This window comes from Leptinotarsa decemlineata, unplaced genomic scaffold, assembly GCF_025532065.1.
Source record: "Leptinotarsa decemlineata unplaced genomic scaffold, Ldec_3_MD MMD2_P_RNA_scaffold_6, whole genome shotgun sequence".
Taxonomy (NCBI): domain Eukaryota; kingdom Metazoa; phylum Arthropoda; class Insecta; order Coleoptera; family Chrysomelidae; genus Leptinotarsa; species Leptinotarsa decemlineata.
In genome coordinates this window covers 2188368-2215670 of record NW_027412533.1, presented here as the reverse complement: position 1 = coordinate 2215670, position 27303 = coordinate 2188368, and the positions used below count along the sequence as shown (strand labels likewise).

General features: G+C 34.5%; 1 protein-coding gene across 1 annotated transcript in view; it reads left to right on the top strand.

Moving 5' to 3' along the window:
• LOC111514029 (uncharacterized) overlaps positions 1 to 24954 on the top strand; it is a 42359-nt gene extending 17405 nt beyond the window's left edge. The window contains exon 3 of the mRNA XM_074169763.1: positions 24014 to 24954. Coding sequence (XP_074025864.1) covers positions 24014 to 24838 — 825 coding nt within the window. The 3' untranslated portion in view covers positions 24839 to 24954. The remainder of the gene's footprint in view (positions 1 to 24013) is intronic.
• Positions 24955 to 27303: the final 2349 nt, after the last annotated feature.

Here is a 27303-nt window from a genome sequence, read left to right as displayed (position 1 = left end):
AAAATTCGAAACTAATTCAAGATAATAAGTCCTGTGGCCCGATTCAACTAATGACTTTTAATTAATGAGTCTAAATCAGAATTAATCTAGATACAAAAAAATAAATTTTGTTGTAAAAAAGCGTGGGGTGCTAAATATCCATTGTTAAAAATATTTGTTTAGAAGCTGTTTGCCAGATTGGCAGCCTACGCTTTCTTCTAATTTCAAACTTATTGAAAGTTGTTAGTTACATAGTTAGTCATAAGACTTATTATATCGATGCTGAACACAATCTTAAATTAGTTTTGAATTATTTTTATTTTCAGTTTGTGTTGCCATCGAAGCATATTTTTTTAGTTTTTTAAACTATTATCTTTTTTTCACTTTTTAGTTTGCAATTTCAAATCAGCTTGCAATTTCAAGTCCATTTGTTTTAATATAAATATATAAAATATAAGCGTGTTGATTATAATTTCCGAACGTATTAGCTGTCAAATCACTTCAACTCACTGTTACTGATATTTGAGTTTTTGAGTCTAATTTTTATTATCAATATATATGCGTAACTCTTTATATGAAATAACACATCAGTTTTAGCTTCAGTCTTTTGACTTTGTAAGATTTCTAAATTTATTCACACCGGTCGGTAGCCAAGCGGTTCGGCGTGGTTGCTTTGTTCACTCACTTGAATTGACTGCCGTGTTGGTCGGTGGTTCAAGCCCTAGTCTGAACGATCGATCTTCACTTGCTATCATCACGTCCTAACACGTGTTAGGAATCACACGTTAAAAGGTAAGACCTCGTTAATCCTTAGCTCGCACAAGTTTAGACTTCTGAGGGTTGTCGTTCGTAGGGGTGCGATAGCTGGTTAACGGAAAAACAGATTTTAAACAGATTTTCAAACAGATTGTATGAAATGTAACATATGTATTTATAATTTGTTCAATGAAAATACAGTTATTATCATTATTATTGAAAGATATTCGACACCTTACAGATATTTGAAATTCTGAGAAAGCGCGGTAAGCATTGTCTGTGCAAAGTATCGGTCATATGCCGGTTTTTATAAAATGCCTAAACAATTGCTTTCCTGATGAGATGATCAGAGAAATAATCTATGATAATGTACGTACGATCATCATCTTGCTGAGGGATATCATATATACATTTTTTCATGAATGAAATATTGGGCTACATCGAATATCATGAATGTGTTTCATATCAGATTATTTTCTTCAAGAAAATTAATATTTCGAAACAAAATTTTGCATTTATGCAAGATATCTCACAGAGGTTATTATTCTCGCAGATATTTTTTTGAACTGATGAAAATATATATTTTTCCAATCAGTAAAAATCTGTATTGATCCTGAATATTACTGGAGTTTTTTCCCAACACCAAACTGTTATTTTAACACCTCGACACATGTTTCGATCACCAAGTGATAGGTACCTCTTGTAGGTACCTGCGTCTCAATTTCACAATATTGCCTTATCTACTAGTCTTAAATCAATTTTACAATGTGTCCTTTTGTAATAGTTAGGTAAATCTAATAATCAAAATATTATTTTAAAAAGTTATACAGTAGACTATTAGTTATTGGTCCACCATTCTCATTCATAATATTATTATTTTCACGTATTTCTACACTACCATTTGCATATGCCTGTTGTTGTTAACTTGTCTAACTAATCTTAATGAACTAAAGTCTATGGAAACATTTTGTTGCAAAATATCATGGGCGACCGCTGATTTTTCTGGTCTTCCATATTTTAGATGTGCTATAGTGTGCTGAGTGTTCTTTAAATCTTATTTTAATAGATCCTTATGACTGTTCATAATATTTTGCATCGCAGTCCTTACATTCAATTTCGTAAATTCCAGACTTTTCCGAATTCTTGACTCCGTTTTTCGGAATTCCTAAACGGCTCTATAGTGTATGACGTGTTTTGAAAACCACCTTCATACTTAGTTCCTTGAAAATATTTCCAAAGTTCTTCATGTATAAATAAGGATAACATTGTGAGTATATTTAGTTTAATCTTCCTCTTGAAGATGATCACTTGATGGTCGAAACACGTGTCGAGGTATTAAAATAACGGTTTGGCGATGGGAAAAAACTCCAGTGATATTCATTACCTGATGAATTCAGCACGTTAGAAAAAAAAGTTTTATTTCCGAACAATTATTCGAAGATGAATTCAAACTAACTATGGTTTAAAGATATCATCTCGGAAATACAAAAAATATTCATTATCTTGATATATAATGAAACATTTAATAAATATTGTAGCGTTTAGTTTGTCTTACTTTGATTTTCTAATTTTTGAAATAAATCCAAGAGAAGTCAGCTCATAAAGGACATCATTCGAACTCGTTTGTGTATGGGTAGTTGCCAGCTCCCAATTAATGCGGAATTTTAAATATCTCACCTTCCATTTGTCCGACAACTGAGATGTATTCAATTCGATTGGTAAAACCAAGCACGATTCTTTTCAAGGATATTCAGTTCGATATTTTTTTTCCTGTGAAGGCAGATATGCCAAGGTGGTTGTGAAGGGACACAGTTTTTGGATTTAAATTCTTCTTCCTGTTGAAGTTGATAATTGCCCTTCCTGAATTGAGTAGAATAATATTCTGGCTATTTTGTAAACTGATCCTGGATATTTCAGTTTTTTGCTTAATCAAACCACGAGGCTCCCAGTTTTTGATAGATAAATCATTGCCCCTCTTTAGAGGTAAGTCTTTGAGAAGCCCCAGAAATTGGAGAATACTCTGGATACCTTTTTGTGTTAGGTTTGCTTTAACCAAAATTCAATTTTAGGGTTGTAGGATGACATCAGGCGAATGAGTAGTTTATGTTGAGAAGATTGAATCTAATCACTTTGCTGTTGCATAAGCTATAACGTCCAACTTCAATGTTGATTTGAATTTGAATGAAAATAATCTGTTAATGAACCCATAGTGCTCTCCAGCCAAAAGCTGCTGTTCGCAAATAAATGTACAGCGGATTATTGACTTATCAATAATTTGCGGTCACAATATTGTTTTAATGAACGTCATCTGAGAAAATCTAGTTCTGTGAAGTTATATGTGATTTTTTCCCATATTTAAACTATTTGATAAAACTCTGATCATCACAAATTATATCTCCAATTCCATGATATTCTTTGAGCTGATGAAATTGTATATATTTTCTGTATTTCTGATGATGTATTCTGAACTTTACAAAGATATTGGGTAATTTCTTCATTATTACAAAGAGAAAATAAAGAAATATTAGAAAATGAAAGTTATTACCAATTCAAAATACTATTATTTTCGGGCCATATCGAAGACTTCATTTCGCAAATGGACATAATCGATTTCAATTCTTTATAAAACGAATTATATATTATATGTTTATGACTGTCATCTAAAAGATGCTGTGTATACATTATACTCATTATAAGCATATACTTATATGAGACCATCTCCCGTGAGTTGATGAAAATACGTATTTTTCAATCCAGCAAATTTTATTTCTGCAAATAATAATCATAAATAAAATCACGATATTAATATCGATAATAATTTGGACGAATGGTTGAAGGTGAAAGTTACAAGTGATATATCATTAGTATAATGATATCCAACATTTCCGTGTTAGGAATCACACGTTAAAAGGTAAGACCTCGTTAATCCTTAGCTCGCACAAGTTTCGACTTCTGATAGTTGTCGTTCGTAGGGGTGCGACAGCTGGTTAACGGAAAAACAGATTTTAAACAGATTTTTTTTAAACAGATTTGAAGAAACTAAAGAAATGAATCATCAATAGGACTAACAATCCAAGTGATATATTCTATATTCTGCCACGTATTTTATTCGATATTTCTCTTCAATATGTACTTTTGCATACTTTTCAATATACCCAAGCTTTGGATAAGTATCTACATGCTTTTGCAAACAAGAATTTTTTGCATTTTGTTTTGAAGGTATGTCGTTGTTCGCGTTATAAGGGTGTATATATCATAAATGGAGTTTGGTTTTGTGTTGATAAACTTACTTTCGTTGATAGAGTAGACTATGATCACGACACCAAAAACACATCGTTTTGCAATACTGGAAGCAATAGTTCAAAACGCTAAACAACAAATGATTCAGCAATGAATATGTTGCAATGAATATGGTGTGGTGTACGAAATTTATTGTACTATAGTATATTGTTAAACAATTCAAATTGAGACTATCGTTTTCTGAGTAATTTTATGAACACAATCAAGGAGTTGTGAAATGTGAATGATGTGTATACAGTAGTGATACTTTTTTATGATGTTGATATCACGCTGCTCACTACACTCAAAATATCCATCACATTTGGTATGCATTTTCTAAAAAGTGACATTTCTTATACGTATACAGAAAAAAGTTTACCGGGACTGCTCCAGCTGTACATGTTACTCCACCGATTACTTCATGTGAAAGGCCCATCACGTTTATCTGCAGTGAAAGTACAGCACGAGTGGAGCGATAGCAATTTGTTATCTATTGACGACTACTTTTCCCCCTAAGGATTTGATTGATGGTAACAGGTGAATACATTCACGTTGCCCTAATAATTCAGGAATCCTCGCAGCACCTGTTGCGAATCGACTTCAATTAGTATTTGAATGGGTTTCTAATTGGACTGTAGTTAGCAGGCAATTTATTGGTTCGAATTTTTATGTAACTGCATTGCAGCGAATTGGAGAATGAAACTGAACTAGTCTTCGGTTTTATATTGCACTAACTGACCCGGTGAACTTCGTATCTCCTCAGAAATGATAATAAATGTTTCATTAGATGCGCTTTATAATTTTTTTTCATATTGTGTTTCAGAAACAGGAAGTCCCCTTTATAACCATATAAAGTAAACGATAAATAGAATACATTAATGAAATATTATCAGTAATGATGATAACAATAATATAAGACATAATTCACGAAGACCTCAAAATTGAATGACTGAGAAAAAGAACATCTTCACAATAATATCAACAATTATAATAATAGTAATGAACGAACCTTTTTCACGCCATGAGCCAAAAATGTCAGCCTTCGGCATTTGTTAGGCCTAAACTTCTGCCTCAATGTGCTGGCAAGATCTTGAGATTCGAGAGTAAGAGGACAGCATTCCACCTATGACTATAATAATTATCAGAATAACTATTTTGACAGAGTGGTCTGGATAGAGTCTGCAGAGTTCGAAGAGAAAATCTCTATATTTCATTCAATTTTCCTCACCCTTCCTAAGGACATTCGTCTTCTTCGGAGCTGAAAACTCCACCACGTATATCATTTAGCCTTGATCGTCAAGAATACTCATGCTCAGGCTCGTATGAGTCTAACTAACTCGTTTTATGAAGTAAAAACTATCGAGCAGAGATACAAACGTATAACGAAATAAATTTCTAAATAATAATCTCTCCCAACTACCTACCCAATAGGGTGTGGTGAACGTCTGTTGAAAAATAACTACATCCCTGGCTGACACCACGCTGGATATTGAATTATATCCAACAGATTTAACGAAAGTCATTTTTTGTGGAGGAAAATTCAGTTTTTTATCGACCTTTTTTGGGTATTTGTTACCTTCCACAATCTGAAAAATATAAAAATTATAATGGAGACCTTTATACAAGTGTAGAAGGGCAAACTTTTTAGTTTACCCCGATAAGTTACTACGTAAAAATCAAAGTATTTTTCAAAAAAAATCTTCTATTTATCAGTAACTTTTCGTATTTAACAATTTTGCCTTTCAAAAAAATTGTTAAGAAATACTTATCTTTTACGTTTCGGAGGCCAAAATCTGCCCCCGTCTTCAGAAATGGATAAAAAATTCGAATATATTCGCAGTTATTCCTTTTTTATAGTTTACTCCTTTACTTCTTCGACAGATGTCAAAGAAGTTTTAAAATATAAAATTATGTCAATGTTGTTGATTGACAACTGAAACATTCGATGTAATACAAGGTACTCTCCGATATCAGTCTGTTGCCATTTCGCCACTATTGTATTTATGAAATACCTTGTTCTTGTGGTAAAAGTTACATTGGTGAAACCTCGAGACCATTGAAAGTGCGTGACAATGAACATCGAAATCACATAAAAAATAGACAATTGACAGGATCAAAATTATCAGAACACATTTTAAAATCAGACGGTGAAGATCGGGTGGAATGGAATAGGACAAGAATGATTACCAATGAGCCTCATTCTAGGAGACGTAAGCTAAAAGAATAAGCGTATATTCTCATGTCTGGAGAGAATTGTATTTCGAATAGCTCCTTAGAAATAGGCCGTACTTGGCTACCCATCTTGAAGACAACTTTGGATAGTGGCGAAATGGCAACAGAGTGATATCGGAGAGTACCTTATATTACATCGAATGTTTCAGTTGTCAATCAACAACATTGACATAATTTTATATTTCAAAACTTCTTTGACATCTGTCGAAGAAGTAAAGAAATAAACTATCAAAAACGGAATAACTGCGAATATATTCCAATTTTTTTATCCAAAGATAAGTATTATTTCTCAACAATTTTTTTGATAGGCAAAATTGTTAAATACAAGTTACTGATAAGTAGAAGATTTTTCTTTGCGAAAAATACTTTGATTTTTACGTAGTAATTTATCGGAGTAAACTGAAAAGTTTTCCCTTCTACACTTGTATGGAGTTCTCCATTATAATTTTTATATTTTTCATATTGTGGAAGGTAACAAATACCCAAAAAAGGACGATAAAAAATCCGACAGATATTTATGCACGATTCCTGACAGACGCTAATCTCGCAGATTTTTCTCGTTTATCCAGCAGCAGGAACATGCTGAAATTATTCAATTATTATTCAGACCGCGGTTTCGAGGTATTACCTCTCGTCAGTGCAAGAAAGATCCTACCCAGACAGCAAAGTGTCTGAGTCTCGATTAATTTCAACACGGCTCCGCTACATATACCATGCTGATATTATTTCCCATAAATACATACTGTAGTTAATTTGATTGTGGAATAGTTTGAATAGGTGAAGCATATCTTTTTTTAAGAGATGAGTTGATCACTGTCTGAAAGAATCTTATGGTATAATTTTATAAGCTATCATTTCATCCTATCTGGATAGTTTTTCTAGATTTTGGGATGAATGGATTTCAATTTTTCAAAATTATTCTCGAGAGTATATACATAAAAAACTTCGAAGGATTCAATTACGATAGTGAAACATTTTGTGGTCAGTTCAATTTGTGAACTTTTGATCATTTCTTATTGTGAATCCAAGAATATTGTTCGTCTCTAAAGCTTTTCCAAGGTGAATGACATTTTTGACAAAAAATCGAAATACTGGGTTGTATCGCTCCCTATTTCAGTTCTTTTCATAAACGTTTCTTTGCAGTTTTCTCTATCTCCTTCTTACACCCTAGATAATCTGATGTTTCGATATCTAGCGGCCCCAATTTGATTTTCTTGTTGATTTATCGAAAGATTCATGGTTTGTTTCTGTTTTTTGAGTTCTTTACGTAGAGTTGACTTTTTCTTCGAATTATTGTACAATCATTGAACTTTTAACTGGACTACAAAGAGTTATTATCCCATTTTTAGCAAATGTAAAATGCAAACTGTTAGGGAATGACACCAGATAAATTGATATAAAAATGATTTAATAATCACTTAGTGAAAGCTTCCGTTTTCTCTATAACGTTTTCCTACAAATCAGTTATTGAAATCAATACAGCAATTACGTCCCTCACTGTGGCTCATACAAAGGATATTGGTTCCTTTCTATTTATATTTACCGGCAAAAATGAGAAGTGATGCGTTTTTATTATTTGTAAAATGCATGTTTTTTTTTCATGAAATGATCAATGATAAGATTCTCTTCAAAAAACAATGAATATATTTATAATCATTTTCTTAACAACAAAAATTTAAAATTAGAAAAAAACACTATTGTAGCTTTTATCAATACGGAAACAAACTAATCAAATTATTAGAAGAAAAATCATTCAATTCTTTATTTATGTTATTTATATAAAGATTTTTGTTCAACTCTAGTTAGCTCGTTCTATCTAGAAGAAACCTTTGAAAGAGAAATACAGAAAATAATACTCGAGGTGAAAACCGGGAAATCTCCCGGTATTGATAGAATAAAATCTGAAACATCAATAGAATTTGTCGATTATCTAACTGAACCCATTTCATTCATTTTGAACAAATCCTTGCATTTGGATATATTCCCGGATATTTTTAAGCACTCCATCATAAAACCCATATACAAAACGGAAAATAAAATAAGTTATGAATTAATGACCCATTTCACTCATCAGTAATATGGCAAAAATATTTGAAAAGTTGTTTAGAATCAGAATGGACAAATTCTTGACGAAATACCAAATACTCTCGGCTAACGAGTTTGATTTCCGAGAATCCAAGTCGACCCAAGATGCATGATCAAGCTCACGAAGGAAATGTATGAGGCAATGGACAAAGAAGAAGCAACTTTATCCATTTTTGTAGATTTGGCTAAAGCCCATGAAAAATTATTGAAAATCCTTGCAAATATTGGATTTAGAGGTATCTTCTCAGCAGATAGCTATATCAAACCGAATGCAATGTGTTCAGATCGAAAACTCATACAGCTCTAATAGATGTATAGAATACGAAGTGCCGCAGGGTACAGTTCTTGGGCCACTATTATTTGAAATTTATAACAACGATCTTCACGAATCCAATATTGACGGAACTATAGTCAGTTTTGCTGATGATACTGCTGTATCATCTGCAAAAAAAAAACAGCAATAAAAACTGGACAGACCTCAAGAACAAAGTTGAAAAAAAATGTCATTACTATAATCCAGGGGTTTGAGAGCAGACTACTAACTAGCAAACTACAACACTAATCTACCTAAATATGATACACTCACCTTCAATGACGGTGGGACCATTATTGAAATAATCATGAAACCATATATCAAATACCTGGGACTAATCATAGACAAAAACCTTCGTTAGAACAAACCCGCCGAATTCGTTGCAAGGAAATTAAGATCCCTATTAAATAAATTCAGGTTTTCCAAAAAAATATTCTCTCTGACGCAGCTGAAAATCTTCTACCTCAGTTAAGCCCAAACGCATATAAACTATGCAATTACTGTGTGGGGAGGAATAACGGGTAACTATCTGAATATTATTGAAGTGACACAGAAAAGGATATTGAAAATTATATATAACAAAACATACACATATGCGTCACAGAAACTATTTGAAGAGTCACAAGGACCTTCTTCGAAATTTTTTTACCTGTAATGGTTTTTGGGATATTTGCAAATAACTACTCCTTTCTTTCTGTTTGTCTAAATCGCTCACAACTTTTGAACTATTTGCGCGACCTGGCTCAAATTATGAAATACTCTTCGTGAAATTACGAATCGAGTTGTACCCCAATCATAATTTGCAACGAAATAGAAAAGAAATTATGTGGAATGTCACTTGTGAAGTAGACTAAATAGGTTGATCCAATACTGAGACAACACAAACACTGGTTTTCTCTATTGAGGTAAATGTAGCTGAAACGTTTTCAGCAACATTTACCCCCATTGTTGTTAGAAGGTAAAATTTCACTCATGTGTATTAATATATCAGTATAATGTATTTATTATGATTAGACATATTCTATCAATATTTCAGTTTACAATTTTTCAAATTGGCACTGAAAAATCTAATACAAGTTACTGAACAGTGTTTATTCGACTTTGACATAGTACCAAGAAACGTTCAAACTTACAATTTCCCAACACTTTCCTTATAATACCACAAATTCAGAGGTTATTTACTTTGTTAATGAAAATTTGGCATATTCTTGTTCAGTTCATAATTGGTTTATCCTTCACTAAATTATCCGGAGAAGTAAGTTCATTATACAACTCTGACAGGGGTAAAGGTATTATTCAAAAGTGAATTATTAATCTTGTACACCCTTCGTATCAATGGTATATTATAATATTCCCAGAAGTGCCACAAATCATCGTAGAAATGTTATTTGAATTTAGTCCGAACACAAAGTCCAATATTTTCCGTGTCATGGCAATTCAACTATTCAGCTATTTAGTATTCAGAAGAAACTGTTCAGGGGAAAATTTGGTGTAGTCTAGTTAGGCATTCTTCAAAAAATACAACTTTCGAATTGCTTGTGACGTCACGAGATATGTGCGGTTATTGGTACAGTGCCCTAATGACATCAGAACTGTTATGCAGCAGAAATTTCAATGTTTGAGGTTTCAATGAACATGTGTTTCGTTCAGGAAAGTTTCATTGCGGCAGCCACAGGCAGCATATTATGCTGGACATGACAGAAAATGCATGAGGCTCCCAGGTGCCTCGCGGGATATCCTACATCTATTGCCAGGAGCCGTAATGTCAAAATGGTGAATGTATATTGTTATTTCCACTATTTCATCAGTTCGGACTTCCATTGTCTAATATAATATAAATTGATTTGAAATCCCCGAAAAAAATAAAAGATTAACCGAAAATAAAAATTTTATTAAAATAAAAAACTGAAATTACAAGGAAATAACATACAAGCTACCACCAGAAAATAAAAAATTGGAATATTAATAAAAGCTGAAAATTAAAGAATATTATTAACAGAAATGAAAAATAAAAATAAAAATTAAAAGATTCCAAACCAAGTTACGTCACGACGTTTCGATTGTTAGTATCCACAATCGTCTTCGGGTGATAACTGGACTTATTTCTCCGAGATCTGACTATTTATAGGTCATTCGGGTGCTTTCACCTTTCACCTATCCCCTCTTTCCTCTTTCCGCTTCATTGGTTTTAGCGAGAGATGACCGTTTGACGGGAGTTGGTCATTTTTCGCTTGATAAGAGGTTTCCATAAGTTACGTATCTCTACGCTAGCTTGACTAAATGCGTTGTTGGACAACGTATACACGGCTTCCTTGAATTTTCTCCTAAACCAGTGTTCCTCTTTGTGGATGATTTCAGCTTGAGCCCACTTGATATTTTGTTGATGAGTCCAAACATGCTCTGTTATTCCGGATTTGCTGGTTTCTCCTCGCTTTGTGTGTTTCTTGTGCTCAGCAATGCGAACTTTCAATGGCCTCTCAGTTTCACCGATGTATGATTCTCCGCACTCGCAGGGTATCCGGTAAATGCAATTCTTGGAATCGCAGTCCGCTTTTGGTGGCCAAACTGATGAAATACACCACGAAACATTGTCAACCACCTTCAAACAAACGTTATTTCCACTATTATTACTACATTAGAAATATTATGGAAAGTCTTCGAGAATCATGTCGAATAAAAAAAATTGTTCAGATTTGGAAAAATTGAGTTATGGCTGTTTTCTGATGACTTTCTGTCATTAATAATCATGAAGAAAGTAATACAAATCATAATATTATGAAACAACAAAAATTAATTGGAGCTCCGTGGCGGCGACTTCATAAATTCCAGTGGCGCATTTGTTTTTTCAGCTGTAGGAAAACCCGTAAAAACCTGCAGCACCACATCATCTGAAAATCTTGATTTGCCAATGTCCTCTCTTTCGTAAAACAAAATGTGGGTGTCTCCAGAGGCTCCAATAAATTCAAGACATCGCCAGAACACTTAGAGACACGACTATCGTCAAACTTAAACTAGTCTCTTTCGTCTTTGACCAATGCGTAATAATGGCCAGATTCAACGCCAGAACCACAGTGAACAATACTGCATGAAGATTATGATAGTGGTCTGTTAGATTGAAGTGTTCATCTATTTCAAACCATCGTAAGAGTTTGGTGCTTTCGTCAGGAGGTGAGACATGTTTGAAGATCATCAGTGTTATCATCAGGTTGACTGGTGCCTCAGCTATACTTGTTTTCTTGTAATAGTCAGTCAGTTTGGCGCATGTTTGGCAATACAGTTGATCATCACCCGTTGAAAGTTTCATTTTCAGATGATTTAACAATAAGCAATGCACGGACTGGTTATTAGTCATATTACGAAACGCTAGTTGAAGTTCCAGTAAATTATATAGGTTTTTGCTACCTCATGAACATTCACTACAAAGTAAACAAGTGAGAATTTTTCCAGCAAAAGACCTACAAACACTGTATTCAGTCTTGAAATTCTTCGTCATGAACAACACTTGTAAACTGCTATTCATTTTTTTAATTTATGTTATCCAATTTTCTTCGCAAGATTTTTAGAACCACTGTCTACTGATTCGTAAGGAAGAATATGTTTCACAGAATCTGTATCAGAACCATTTCTCAAGCTGCAATCGATCCTTCCAAGTGATGTAGGGTTTCTTAGAGGGTCGATTCGGCTCTCGCTTCATGAAGGTCTTTCACTAAAAGGTAACCAGAACCACGAGGACTGCAGCTCATATTTGGGGGGCAAGTCCTTTGGCCGCATTGAAAAAGAAGAAGTTGGATCAATCACTTGTAAATCAACCTTGCTAGGAGACTGATGAATTTACACATGTCTCGGTTTGTTTCGAAGATATTTTATTTCCGTACTGAAATGAGGGCAATGCATCATCATATCGAAATTATGTGAAGAAGGAATACTTCTTAGGACCCAAGCAGCATCACATGTTGAATAGCAGTACTAATTCTTTCTGTCAAAAAAGAGACAGAACGGTAATCTTTCGTTGCTTGGTCTATTCTCCTTCCGAGTTCATGAACGAATAACAGAGACTGGATGGAACAGATAGTTGTTACCACGATTTTGGTATCAAAGTTTTCGCCAGATAATGCTGCAGTTCCAGCAGACTTCGAACTTTCGCAAGTGAAGTCACATACCACAGGTTTTCCGTATTTCCATGGTATGAGAGACATACCATCTGTTCGTTTACCATTATCTCGACTGGTACCTAAGGGTTCCAGAATTGTAGGAACATCCGCTGACACCATTGCTCGTTTCAATATTGAACGAATTGTGTGAAGTATTCTACATAATGAATAATAATCTTCTTACAAAGAAACATCACCACTGCAGGGACATGAACAGATTTGTCAAATATCCTGAGCTTTTTTCATTACCAGAATCACCTCTTCGTCCACAAAAAAAAATATGAATTTTACAAAAATATTACATGAGAGAGGTATAAATAAGTCTAGATATATTGACTTTGTAATCCAAAAAATTATTCAAATATCGGGTTGTCTCATTCGAAATAAAAAAGTTGTAGCCGACTTTCAATATAATCAGAAGGGCAGCTGAGTTGCAAATATTCCAAATAATGGATTCTCATCAATCGACACCTGTTCCGAACTTTCAGATTCAACTCTCCTTTGTCAAGACTTACCCCGTACCACTATGGAATATTAAAACGGAAAAGAAAACTTTTCCCTTCCATGAAATGCTAGTAGCATGCAAATGAATGACAGACAATTTGCAATAGAGAAGCCCTACACTTGAAAAATTTGATATCATAGCAACATTTACGTGCTCTCGAAAGAAGAAAATAGATCTTGAATCAAATCAAACCTATCGATTTGATACATTATATAATTCATATGATATGAAGGCTTGCACTGACCCTATTTCATAAAAACATAATTTTTTTTAAAATATCTTATGCCAAGACCAACTCACATATCGTGTTCTTTTTATTCACACAGATGAATTTATGAGAGAAACTTTCATGACTCAGTGTGTAGAGCTATAGATTGACAGGTAACTCTAAACGAATCGTTTGAATTAATATTTGAAAAATCACCACAATCAAAAAGTCTAAAGAACATAGAAAGATTGGAATAAAACTCCGTTATGAATTAATCAAAATCCCATAATTTCCACAATCAGAATATGCAGCACGTAAAACATCGAGACGGCGAATCCGAAGTTTGAGAATAATGCCAAAATGTGGATCTCTCCTTTTATTTTCTGCTAACCCCATATGTGAGATCATGATTTTTTTGTATTCTTCTCTGCAAACCCTTTTATTATGTATCCATAATATTAGGGGTGCATACAGAACTAGATGGTTATCTTGGTCAGTCCACATATTGGATCACTCGGCTAACTGTGCTTTGTAATTTAAACATTTGAACGAAATTTTAGCTCACTCGGTTGAGGATAACTGCTTTAAAATTTAAATGCAAGATCTGACCCGAACAAACATACATACAAATATACGTAGTTATAAAATCATATACACATCCAACAAAAGTTTAAAAGAAAGGGAAAAACTATTAGGTTGTTTCAGAAGTTTTGTCTGTTTTCATGAGTCTACTCTACAATGAATATTATCTCATTGAATACTAATTCGATTCAATCGAAATTAGCGCTATTTCAATCACTACACTTTTGCCAACGCGACACAAGTCGATTAATGAAGTCAATATGGAAATTGCATGCTCGGGATTTAATGAAATCGACGAAAGCTGTTTTTGCGAATGTTCCACCAGTGGGGGGAAGTTCTCGAAGTGCTTGAAAAGGTGATAGTCGATTGGTGAGAGCTCTGGGCAGTAAGGTGGATGAGATAGAACTCCGATGCTCAGTTCGTTTGATATTAGGATGATCATTTGTGAAACGTGCAGACGTGCGTTGTTCTGGAGCGGTATCAGACCTCTTCTCTTGATAAGTGCCGGCTGCTGCTGCTATGATGGTTTGGCCCGCTTGCAGAAATCTATAGGGAATCACATCAACCGCTGACCACCATACAGTAATCATGACCTTTTTTCGATGTGTTTTTACCTTTGAAAAGTGCTTGGGTGGCTCATCGGTGTCCAACCACTTTCCTGAGGGTGTCCTATTGTCATAGATGATCCACTTTTTATCACACGAACTAAAAGAAGGATCATTCTGGTTGCGCAAAAGCAAAGAAGAACAGATATCGATCGCTTTCAAATGCTAAGGCACCCACTTTTCGAATTTTCTGATCTTTCCAAAACGTTCATAACAATCTAAAACCGCATGAGAGCTGACGACCAGATCTCATCCCAGGCATCGTTTGTGATGGGTCAATCTCCACCAGGGTCATCAAATCCTTGTTGTAGATTACTGTTGGTCGACCACTTTGGTGCCCATCATCGAGGCTTCAATCTCCGGAACAAAATTCTGCAAACCATTCCTGGTTGATTTTTTCGGTTGTTTCGTCAGCGCTTTGGTTCAATTTGGTTTCGTAGAGAAAAATTGTCGAAAATCGCTTAACGATATCATATAGGTAGTAATCAATAGCAGTAAATCAAAAGAAACCACGACACCGTTGGATATTAAGAATAAATATTTATTGTGATAGTTAGCTACAAAACTACATGAAATTGAAACGGGCAAAACGTTTGAAACAACTCAATAAAAAACATTGTTTTTGAGTTCTTGGGATCCTTTTAAATGTAATATTTTCTGGTCAACTTATTTCACTGAAGATACTATAGAACTTAAACAAACTGTTTGTGAATCTATATTTGGTTGAAACTGAAAATCTGCACTGAAAATCTATTATAACTACGCAACTATTATTTTCACTTATATAGTCTTTTTGAATTTTCCTTTTCCTACACCATCTTCGACATAAGATCCAGAACAGAAGAGGGCACAACCAGTCCTTTTTTCTTTTGTAATCCAATGAAAAATGTTCCTTGTGTTTTATCTCAATTGCTTGCGAAACAAATCTGAGAGCAATTTGTTGCGGAAACCGAGGAACTCATGAAAACCTTTTTGTTTCGAAACCAACTAAGCAACATTATCCCAATTCTATGCATTGTTCAGACTAACAAGAACTACTCGTATATAAATTGTTTGTCGTTTTAGACGCATTTGTTTGAAGTGCCAGTTTTTGCAGCGTTTACGTTTCCCTGGCATTTAAGTTGAATGCTTTCAATAGTGAATTGGAATGAAATTAGGTGATAAAGAATAATATATTTTGTTCGTACGTACGGAAATGTGAAAAATGAAACTGAAAAACAACGGTTACTACCTACGGCGGTTATTTGTTATGTATGATTGAATGACGGTTTTTAAACAGTTTGTTGACTTTTTGGCTTTCACTTCTCCATACAAAATATCGTGGGAAACTTCCGAAGAAAGTAAGAAAGCATTCATGTTCGAAATTGACTCCTTATAAAGATGTTTAGATCATTCATGGAAGTTACTTTCAGATAAAAACTATAAAAAAAACACTATCGAAACAACTGGTTTCACATGAACATGTGAATATTTTACTCACATGAAATACACTCATCCTCAATAGCAGTTTTCGAAGTTTCGGAACAAGACACTTATTTTATAATAACAGCACCGTTTTAGTTAATATCACAAAATGAAGCACTCATTTCATTCATAACATCACTTCAAGTCACGGATAAGACGAACCTTCTCATGTTTGTTTGAAGGTGTTGAAAATGTTCCAAGATGAATTTCATTAGTTCGGACTTCCATTGTCTAATATTATATAAAATGATTTGAACTCTCTGAAAGAACCAATACAAACGAAAAATTAAAACCAATTGCTGAAAATAGCAATTATATTAAGCAAAAACCCTGGAATGAAATACAACTAAAAAATAGAACAATTCAATAAAGATAAAAAAATAAAAAAATAATAAATTAAAAGACTCCAAGCCAAGGTACTTCACGACGTTTCGATTGCTGGTATCCACAATCGTCTTCGGGTGGCGACTGGACTGATTCCTTCGAGATATGACTATTTATGGGTCATTCGGGTTGGTACTTTCACTTATCTCCTCTTTCCTCTTGCCGTTTCACCAGTTTGGCGTGAGATGACCGTTTGGCGAGAGTTGGCCAATTTTCGCTAGATTGTGGGTTTCCATATGTTGCGTATTTCTATGTTAGTTTGGCTGTATGCGTCTTCTTTGAATTTCCTCCCAGTGTATGATCTCAGCTGGGGACCACTCGATGTTATGTTGGTTTTTTTATTTTCCTTTTATTATTTGTTGATTTTTTTAAAATTTTTGTTGAAATGTTCTATTTTTTACTTGTATTTTATTTCACAGCAATTCAATTTCAGGTTTTCTTGCTTAATATAATTGTTATTTTCAGTTATTCTTTTCAATGTTTTCATTTGTATTGGTTTTTTCAGTGATTTCAAATCGTTTTATATAATACTAGTTGTTGCCCGCAGCTTCGCCCGCGTAGAATTTGGCAGTTGTAGTACTAATTAGTACTATGTTGCTGTATCGCTGCTGTTCCAATGTTTTGACAAAATCAGAATCAACGAACATAGGCTTGCGCAGCGTTATAGAACAGTGCTTTCAAGAAATTGTTCTTCAGCGCCATCTAGTGGCAAGTTACAGAAAAATTGATAGCCTTAAAACCTTCTCTATGAAAAAATACTTATACATGTCAAGTTTCATCACGATCGGTTGAGCGATGTAGACGTTTATCACTTACCAACCAACCAACCTACCATCCAACCAACCAACCAACCAAACAACCAACCAACCAACAAACATCCATTTTAATATATTGAATTCCAGGGATTTCAAATCGTTTTATATAATACTAGTTGCTGTCCGCAGCTTCTCCCGCGTAGAATTTGGTAGGTGTAGTACTAATTAGTACTATGTTGCTGTGTCGCTGCTGTTCCAATGTTTTGACAAAATCAGAATCAACGAACATAGGCGTGCGCAACGTTATAAAACAGTGCTTTCAAAAAATTGTTCTACAGCGCCATCTAGTGACAAGTTACAGAAAATTTTTTAGCCTTAATACCTTCTCTATGAAAAAATACCTATACATGTCAAGTTTCATCACGATCGGTTGGCGATGTAGAAGTTTATCACTCACCAACCAACCAACCATCCAACCAACCAACCAACAAATATACATTTTTATATATTAGATTAGACGGAGGTTTGAAATAGATGAACACATCAATCCAGCAGATCACTATTATAATCTTCATGCAGTCATTGTTCACTGTGGTTTTGGTGTTGAATATGGTCATTATTACGTATTGGTCATAGATGAAACGGACTGGTTTGAGTCTGACTATAGTCGTGTCACTAAGTATTCCGACGATGTTTTGAGTTTATTGAAGCCTCTGGAGTCCTCCTTCGTTTTATTTCATGAAAGAGAGGACATTGGCAGATCAAGATCTTCAGATTAATTTTTGTTGTTGATTCATAATATCATGATTTGTATTACTTCATTCTTCACTTAGACAATGAAAGCTCGAACTAATGAAATTGAACCTACTCATGTCTGGATGTGATCTCGACCAAAAATATACTTCTTTGAATTTTAACATAGAGAGAATTCTGAAAAACTAAAGGCAAAGACTTCCTCGCATCAGTTGAAATAATAATCTTCATACAAATTTAGTTTGTCATTCGATTTATACGTCTCTCTCAATTTTTTAACGTTTAAAAAAAATCAAAATAATTTTGGTCATTTTTTTTCTTTGATATTACTTTTCATTCTATGTTTCTTACCTGTCAATAACTGTCAATAACTTAGATATTATCTACCCATTCTAGGACAGCAAGACATAAACCAGGTCTACCTAACTTCAAAAAACGATAAGAATTCAAGCAAATTCATTGAACAAAATAAAGGTGAAATTTTAATGTCAGATGAATCGTTAGTATATGAGTTGACTTGTAGTTCATGCCAAAAACTTCACATTAACGAGGAGAACTTTTTACCAAGAGATGAAGATACCATTAGTTATTTCTCAAATGTGAAATCTCAATCTTTTCGAATGCTTGGAAATCGATTGATTGAAGAATAGAACTGAATAAATCGAATAAATCTCCATTTTTGAATATATTTTCTAATGTTTGAATGACTAATCGGTTGATACTCAAACTCAGATATTCGAATGTGTTTGTAAAATTTCTTTTCTAATGTTCAACTGTGTAATTCAGTCGACCTCTTTGGGCATTTCAACCTCCCACAATAAAAAAACGGCTTGACTTGAATATGACGAACTACTGATTAATAGAACATTTTTATTCATGAAATAACTTCGAATTCACGCAGTAACTCATCATGATGTACTGAAAATTTTGCCATAAATATCCGTGTGTGACGTTTTTCTTTGCAATTATCATATTTCTCAGATTGTGGACGGTGGAAATAACTAAACAAGGTCAATAATGACTGATTTTTCTTCACAAAAAATGACTTTCATTTAGTATTGATTGTCATATCATTCATATTGTCAATTCATACACTGATTCAGTTAGTATGAACACTCATGGAGGAACTATCGTATATTGGAATACGTGTTGTGGATTTGTGAACTATTTGATGAAAATCTCATTTTGATGTGTTGATTGAATACCTGAAGAATTCATATCCAGTTTTGGCCGATTCCATAACAAATCTCACTTCATCCATTTCTAAGAATATTCGAGTCTAAAGAGTTAATGGTATTAGCCAGGAGAATAGTTCTTTTCCGGCATGCGTTCACTAGAACCTCCTGTATGGATACGTTGGTAGGGATGAATGTATCAAGATTACTATTTTGAAATATTCATTTTTCCATATATATGTAACATTCTTCGATTCAGTCTCCTGAATTAAAGGATTTCACATGTATGCTTGTTGCCCCACGAAATTTTATTGATTTCCATATTTTTTAAAAACGAATATTGCAATTTTTTTTATGCTACACCTCAATAAATGATTTGAAATGAATTCCACATACAGGGTGTTAATTAATTATGTACCATTATTTCAACAAACGATTCTTTAGGTAATTCCAAGACAAAATGTTTATATAAACATGGGTCCGCAAATCCTTCATTCTCAAGTTACAGGCTGTTAAAATAAAAAAAAGTTATTCGTAAATATCTCAAATATCCTTCAACTAATTTTGTTGTAATTTGGCAATGATATTTATAACATTAAGGAGCTAATTTAGCCCGAACGTGATTCAATTCATCAAGTGCAGTGGCGTCTCGAGCGGGATTTCAACGAATATTTTTGACTCAGAAATGTACGCCACTGACTTTTGTGCAATTTTCATTATATCTTTGGGTTGAGCAATTAGAATTGCACTAAATTAAGTGTTGGAAATGAACTCCTTCGGCTTCAATACAACCGTCTAGCCGCCGCACCATTGAATTTCGCACTCTTCTGAAAATACCATAAATAATAATCAAGGGTTGCCTTGGAAAACGATTGCAGCATTTAATAAACAACTTGACAACTGTTGTCAACTTTATAAGCTTTTAATTTATAATTGTTATAAAAGTGTGTTTAATGGTTATTTTTCGAACCATTTTTGTAAAACATGGTACAATTTACTAACAGTGAAATGGCAGATATGCATTTCTGTTATGGAATGGCTCACGAAAACTCGAATGGTGTAAGACGCATTCACCATGAAAAATTTCCTCAGCGTGTAGTGCCTAATAGAAGAACTTTTGTACGTCTCCATGCACGACTTTCTGAAACAGGCAGCTTTGAAAAATCGACGGTTGTCACTGGGAGGCCTGCAAGGGTACGAACAGTTCAAATTGAAGAAGCTGTTTCGAATGAGATTGAAGTAAATCCTCATACCAGTACTCGGAAAATAGCTGAAGAACTGAATATTACCCATGTCACAGTGTGGCAGATTTAAAGAGCCCAGCAGCTATATCCCTATCACATGCAACGTGTGCAAGCTCTATTGCCCAGAGATTTGCCTTTAAGACTAGCTTTTTCTAATTGGTTACGCGATAAAATAAAAAGAAATCCAGGTTTTCTAAGTCGGATATTGTTTACAGATGAAGCTTGTTTTTCTCGCTATTCAAGTATTAACTTCCACAACAATCACATTTAGGCCGAAAACAATCCACACGCCTTGATAGAAAATAATTTTCAAAAACAGTTCTTTTTTAATATGTATTTGGATTGGAATTGTAGGTGACCATCTCATTGGGTCTCAGTTCCTTCCACCTAGACTCAACGGAGAAGAATACCGAAGGTTTTTAAAATTTGTTTCACCTGGACTTTCAAAAGAAATTCCAGTCATGGAAAGATTCCGTACGTGGTACATGCACGATGGTGCTCCACCACACATTAGTGTAGTGGTACGGAAATTTTTGGATGAAAATTACCATAATCGCTGGATTAGGAGAGCAGGCCCACACCCATGGCCACCTCGCTCGCCTGAAATGAATCCCTTAGATGATTTTCTCTGGAGAAACCTTACAGCGTTGGTATACAAAACTGCTATTCAAGGTGAAGAGGATTTACGAGATAAAATCATTAATTCATGTGACATAATAAGAAATACGCCAGATATTTTTAGAAGAGTGCGAAATTCAATGATGCGGCGACTAGACGGTTGTATTGAAGCCGAAGGAGGCCATTTCCAACACTCAATTTAGCGCAATTCGTTAGTCTAGATAATATTGTTATTTAATATTTGTTGTTATTGTTACATAATTAGTAATGAAAAATTATAAAAATAATTATTTCCAAAAGAAACATTCAATTCCCCATATTATTCCTTGTGAGATCCAGGGATATGCAATTAGGTCGACTTTTTTTTCTTAAAAACTAAGCAAGATACGAAAAAAATTCAAGAGACAAAAAAGTTGTATTTCTAATTGCTCAATCCAAAGAAATAATAATTATTGCACAAAAGTCAGTGGCGTACATTTTTTAATGAAAAATATTCGTTTAAATGCCGCTCAAGACGCCACTGAAATTAATAAATTGAATCACGTTCGGGCTAAATCAGTTACTTAATGTTATAGATACCATGGTCACATTACAATGAAATTAGGTAAACGATATTTGAAATATTTACGAATAACTTTTTTTTATTTTTATTTTAACACCCTGTATCTTGAGAACGAAGGATTTGCGGACCCATTTTCATATGAACATTTTGTCTTAAAATTACCTAAAGAATCGTCTGTTAAATGTATGGTACGTACTCAATTAACACCCTGTATATGGTTAGAGGTACATGTTCTTGATATATTTTTGACTTCATACATATTATCGACTATTTTGAAATTATCAGAAACCATTTTTGTTCATGACTAAGGCAAGCAAATGTATGAAAAATGACCGTTTTTCATTGTGAACACATGGAATCGCTAAATATCAGTGAACCTGAATGAAGAGCAAGATTGTAATCAATCTGAAAAAAAATTGGAAAAGATCTTTAAAACATTCACTCATTCAACTCATTCTCGTCAAAAAAACTGTTGAAATTTGGTAGAAGGAAAAGATGAAAGAATTATTCTATCCACAAACCGATTACTTATCTGAAAGAATAATTGCAAACCTTCTCAGTGACTAGTTAATTCGTGACTCTTCACGGTCAATTGATTTAGAATGTACCGGAGAGAATGTAATCTACTAAATTGATGTCAGTTTGATCGTAACTATATTATGAACAAATAGTCATACGATATTAATCTTGATCTCAGATAGGCTAATTTCATATAATGTTTTCATCTGAGGGAAATAATGGGGAATAAGAGAAAAAAAAACACTGAAAAATTATTTTGCACTAATAGTTAAATTATGTGAGAATTGAGGATCAGCAAATTGAATGAAATTTAGATATATTCACTTTGCGGAAATATTACCTGAGAATCTTGTCAACAGAATCCATTCTTCTGACACAAAATTTTGTTTCCATGAAAATTGAGATGGCTAGGAATATTTTTATTCGATTCGATGAGAATACATGAACATAATCTCTAGAGTTTACGGTACCAAGAAGGGGTGGCATTTATTTTTAAATCGTTCATTTCAATATACGATTGTGAAAATATATTTTCCTGACATTTAATAGATAACAGAATACAGGGGGATATATCGAAAGATTTCCAATTCATTGACCATTAGCTCGCAAGGATCGTCCTACAATACTTGTAGAATTATATACTTATATCCTTTTCTGAACATGTTTATTTATGTGTATTATCAACCTCTAGAGTTATTAGACATTCTAGTTTGTACCACCAAATAGCTTATGCCAAATTCAATATCTATTTCTGCTAATGTTATTATTATCTACCTAAATTCCCCTATCAATAGTGATAGATGTAATATATTCATTTGTATGTAGTGAGGTTTGAATTATTCAATTCCAATCTTCAATTTATATGTATTTCATCTTTTCATTGCGAGAACTATATGGATGGTGCTCTTAACTAACTAAATTTTTCGAAATTACTCAAAAAGACTATAATAGAGATACTAATTATTGTTCAATTGTTTCTGAAAGTCTCATAGGTCGTATAATAACTATATTCAATGAAATCAATGGTAATCCTGTACAAAAACTTCCTAAAATACTTCATACTGCACCATTTTCACATTATTTGACGAATATGAAGCGTTTAACCGTGAAGAGATTTTTCTGAGAATGAATCAATTATCGATAATTGAAATATGTTTGTACGTTTGAAATACGTTTTTTTCGTTAACCAGCCGTCGCACCCCTACGAACGACAACCCTCAGAAGTCGAAACTTGTGCGAGCTGAGGACTAACGAGGTCTTACATTTTAACGTGTGATTTCTAAAGAGTGTTGGACGATAGCAAGTGAACATCGAGTATTCAGCCTGCGGCTTGAACCATCGATTCACACATCGGCCGATTGTCCGAGTGAACAAAGCACTCACGTCGAACCGCCCGGCTACCGACCGACCAAATTGGAATGTAATTAATTCCAATTGGGAGTGGTTTCATCTCACATTCTCTTATAAGGAGATATTTCCACTCTTTCACAAATGTCGACTTTTTCATTGTTTAACTGTATCAAAATATCGACTTCGGTTGATTGCTAATGAGTTGATGTTCGTTTTGCAACGAGAAATTTCTATTTCAACTATACCTACATCTGAAATGTCATTAAATGATAAGTATGATGATTCCGGCGCTTACTAATTTTGAACTGTTTTCGATTCTTGAATGTAAAAAGAAACAATGAAGCATATCCACTTAAGAATATATGAATAATTATTCTAGTTTATACCATTCATTTCTGGGCTCATTATTCTAATTGATATAAGTTTAACATAGTTCAGAAAAGTGTCTTTCAACCAATCCTGAACGAAATCTTTATTCATAATTTTTTTTTCAGATTACTTACGATACCCAACCTCAACAACACCAACCGGTTCAATACTCATCAGCAGCTGAGGTATCGAGCTTCAGTTATTCAAGTCCTGTAGTGGCATACAGTAACCTCGGATTACTTCAACAAGTTTCTGGAAAGGCAGCTTCTTCGCAAGACAGACCAATTCCGTACAACACCGCTAGCTCTCCTAAAGTACAATACTCCCCGTCACAGTATTCTTCAGTACCAAAAACTCAGTACTCTTCAGCACCAAAAACACAGTACGTCTCGTCACCAAAAACCCAATATGTGTCATTACCAAAAACGCAATATGTTTCGGCACCGAATGTCCAGTATTCTCCAGCCCCAAGAGTACAGTATTCATCACCACAAAGAGTTCAGTACACATCTTCCCCCAAAGAATATTCTGGAGCTCCAAATTATGAAGAACTGTATCAGCAAATCGCTCGGGATGCTGCCAAATATGCTCCAGCCAGTTCAGTTGCTGCTGCCGAGCCACAAGATATAAACTATCAGCAGAACGTAGTGCCTCAGAGGGAGGAATATACCAAAGCACCTACCCCCGCGGTTTACCAATCGAAAGCAGCTAGTCAACAAATCGCTTTCGCCCCCTCTCCTTCGCAATACTACTCTTATCAACCTTCTCAGGCTCATCAAGCTCAGCAACCTGCACAAGTTCCTGAAGTTACACCAGTGTATGAGTCTCCCGAACCTGCACAAAAATTATACTATACAAAGTCCGCAGCAGCAGCAGCTTCTGAATTACCCCAATACTATTCACTACCAAGTCAAACTAGGTACTCTAAACCTGGTATCACTTACGCCTAATACGTTTCTTATTTTCTCTCTCTATCTTTTGTAAATATTTTTTTCACACATCTGTAGGCTCATGTTTCGAGCATTTTTATACAAGTATTTTTGAAATACAATTTTTTATTTTTTCATTTCTTGTTTTACTTTGAACACCTATTTTTCATGAAAGGAAACATCCTAATTTTTTTCACAGGAGAGTATGAATAATTGATTTTAGTTTGTTTTAGTGGAACAGGTAGTTTGTCGAATTTGTTAATTCCATTCACTCATTATTAAAATTCACTACTGAAATGGAGAAAGATTATTCAATTAATTTTTTAGGCATGACTATTCAGGCATTACTGAAATTAAAAAAAACGTAATTCTCCAAGAACCACCTTATACGGACATTGTCATATGCGATACCTTGACACATCCTCATCAACAAGAAGTAGCATTCACAGAATATTAAATGTTCCTCTGTCAGAAAGTAATGTTCAGAGTGAATTGAATTTTATCCGACAAATCACTTTTAACAGTGAATAAAAGGTAGATATGAAACAGTACTAAACGTTATGTGACATAGACATTCTTTAGTGAATCCACCAATAACATCGCCTGTATTTTGAAAAGGACAAACTTGGCCTCACCAGACAAATAATAATTTGGACAAATTTATTAAAAACAATAGAACAGGAGTAATTAAGGTGACTGGTGATTCTTGTCAAATAATTACCTGTGACACTGAAAGGTTATTAAAATTCTGATGGAAACTGCTCTACAATCTATGAAATTCAAAAAACCAAGAAAGAGATTTTGTTTTGGATTACATTCTTCTAATTATATAGGATTGGTCTGACACCTCTGGTGCTGTACGTTAGGGAGGTTGCGTTAAAAGCCCTGTTACGATTGCGCACGGTTGGTGTAAACCTCGAAGTAGGAATGGGTCAATTGAGGCTAAGCCTATGGCGAGAAGCGCTTACTGCGCAACCTCTGCTGCAGGCAGCCAGTGATGCAATTGAAACCAGGTTTGTGTTTGATAAACCCTACGGAATACAAATAAAACACAAAGTCAGATGCTACAAATACAATACGCATATATACAGATGGCTCAAAAACCAAAGAAGGCTCAGGATGTGAAGTTTACTCCAGATCACTAAGCCTAAGGATTAAGTGGGGAATGGGAAAAATAACAGCGTGATTCAAACAGAACTGACTGGTATATCAATCGCCACAAAATAAACAATAAGGAAAGGATGTTCTGGCAAAAACAAAACAATCTGCACTGATAGTAGACAAGCCCTATATGCCTTGAACAGATAGCGTGTTACCTCAGGGTTAGTGCTGGAGTGCCACCAAGATTTAGCCAAAGCCTTGGTAGAGAATAAAATTATCCTGAGGTGGGTTGAAGGGCACGACATGAGTAAAGGTAATCGCATTGCCGACTCTTTAGTCAGGGAGACGGCTGGACAAAGAATTTTAGTACCCAGTGACAATTAGGGCCTGATGACTTCGATAATTGCGGAATCAGCCAAACGTCACATACATGCCCAATCCCTAAAGAGATGGAATGGAATCAAAGGGTGCAGTCCTGCCAGGATCACCCTGGGCAACTCTGGGAAGCTGGTGCCGAAGAAATATCTGGCGATGACCAGGAAAAACCTATGCTTAACAGTAGGATTTCTGACTGGCCACTGCCAAGTGGCCAGTCAGAGAGTCTGTGTTCGGCGAGTCTCGGCCTACACCTGCTGATATAAAGGAGATGTCTCCTAGTGACCTGCCCATCTTCCTGGAAAAAACAGGATGGACGATGACCTAGGAGGACAACTCCTCGGGAGGATGTACACTCACCCTCACATACACACTCTACAGATACAGATTATATAGGATCCTTGAAGCTTACTATATTTTCAAAAGGTTTTCCGAAATCGAAATCTAGTATTCCGATGATTTTGAAAGTTTTTTTATCGTCAATTATTTGATAAGTGTCGATACGAATATAAGCCGTGAAAATTTGATCGATATATCACTTTATATTCATTACACAATTTCAGAAATTGGTTATTCTGAAGTTTTGTAAATGTGCCAGAATGTATGCATGCGGTTTTCTTTCTGGAAAACTGATATTTCAGAAAACAATGCTGAGGTCATCAGGAAACAAGTATTTATGGATCCCCAGATGAAGAGTTGTATGTGAATTGTTCCTCACTCAAAATCATGATGTCAAAACTTACTTCAGCCTTTAGATCTTTTTTATAAATCCGTGAGGTTTGCCAAAAGTTACGTTGTGATGGTTTTGCTGAAATTACATGGCTCATAATCATCTAACGCCTCCTGTATTTTCATTCAGTCATTTTAATAATCCACATATTCATACCACGTATGAAATTTTCGTTGTAAAATTTATGAGCGTTGCCCGGAATTTCGTGGAGCCAAATAGGTCAATAGACCTGGACATGAAATAATCCAATAAAGCGTTTTCCGCTCGTTTCATGTTACGA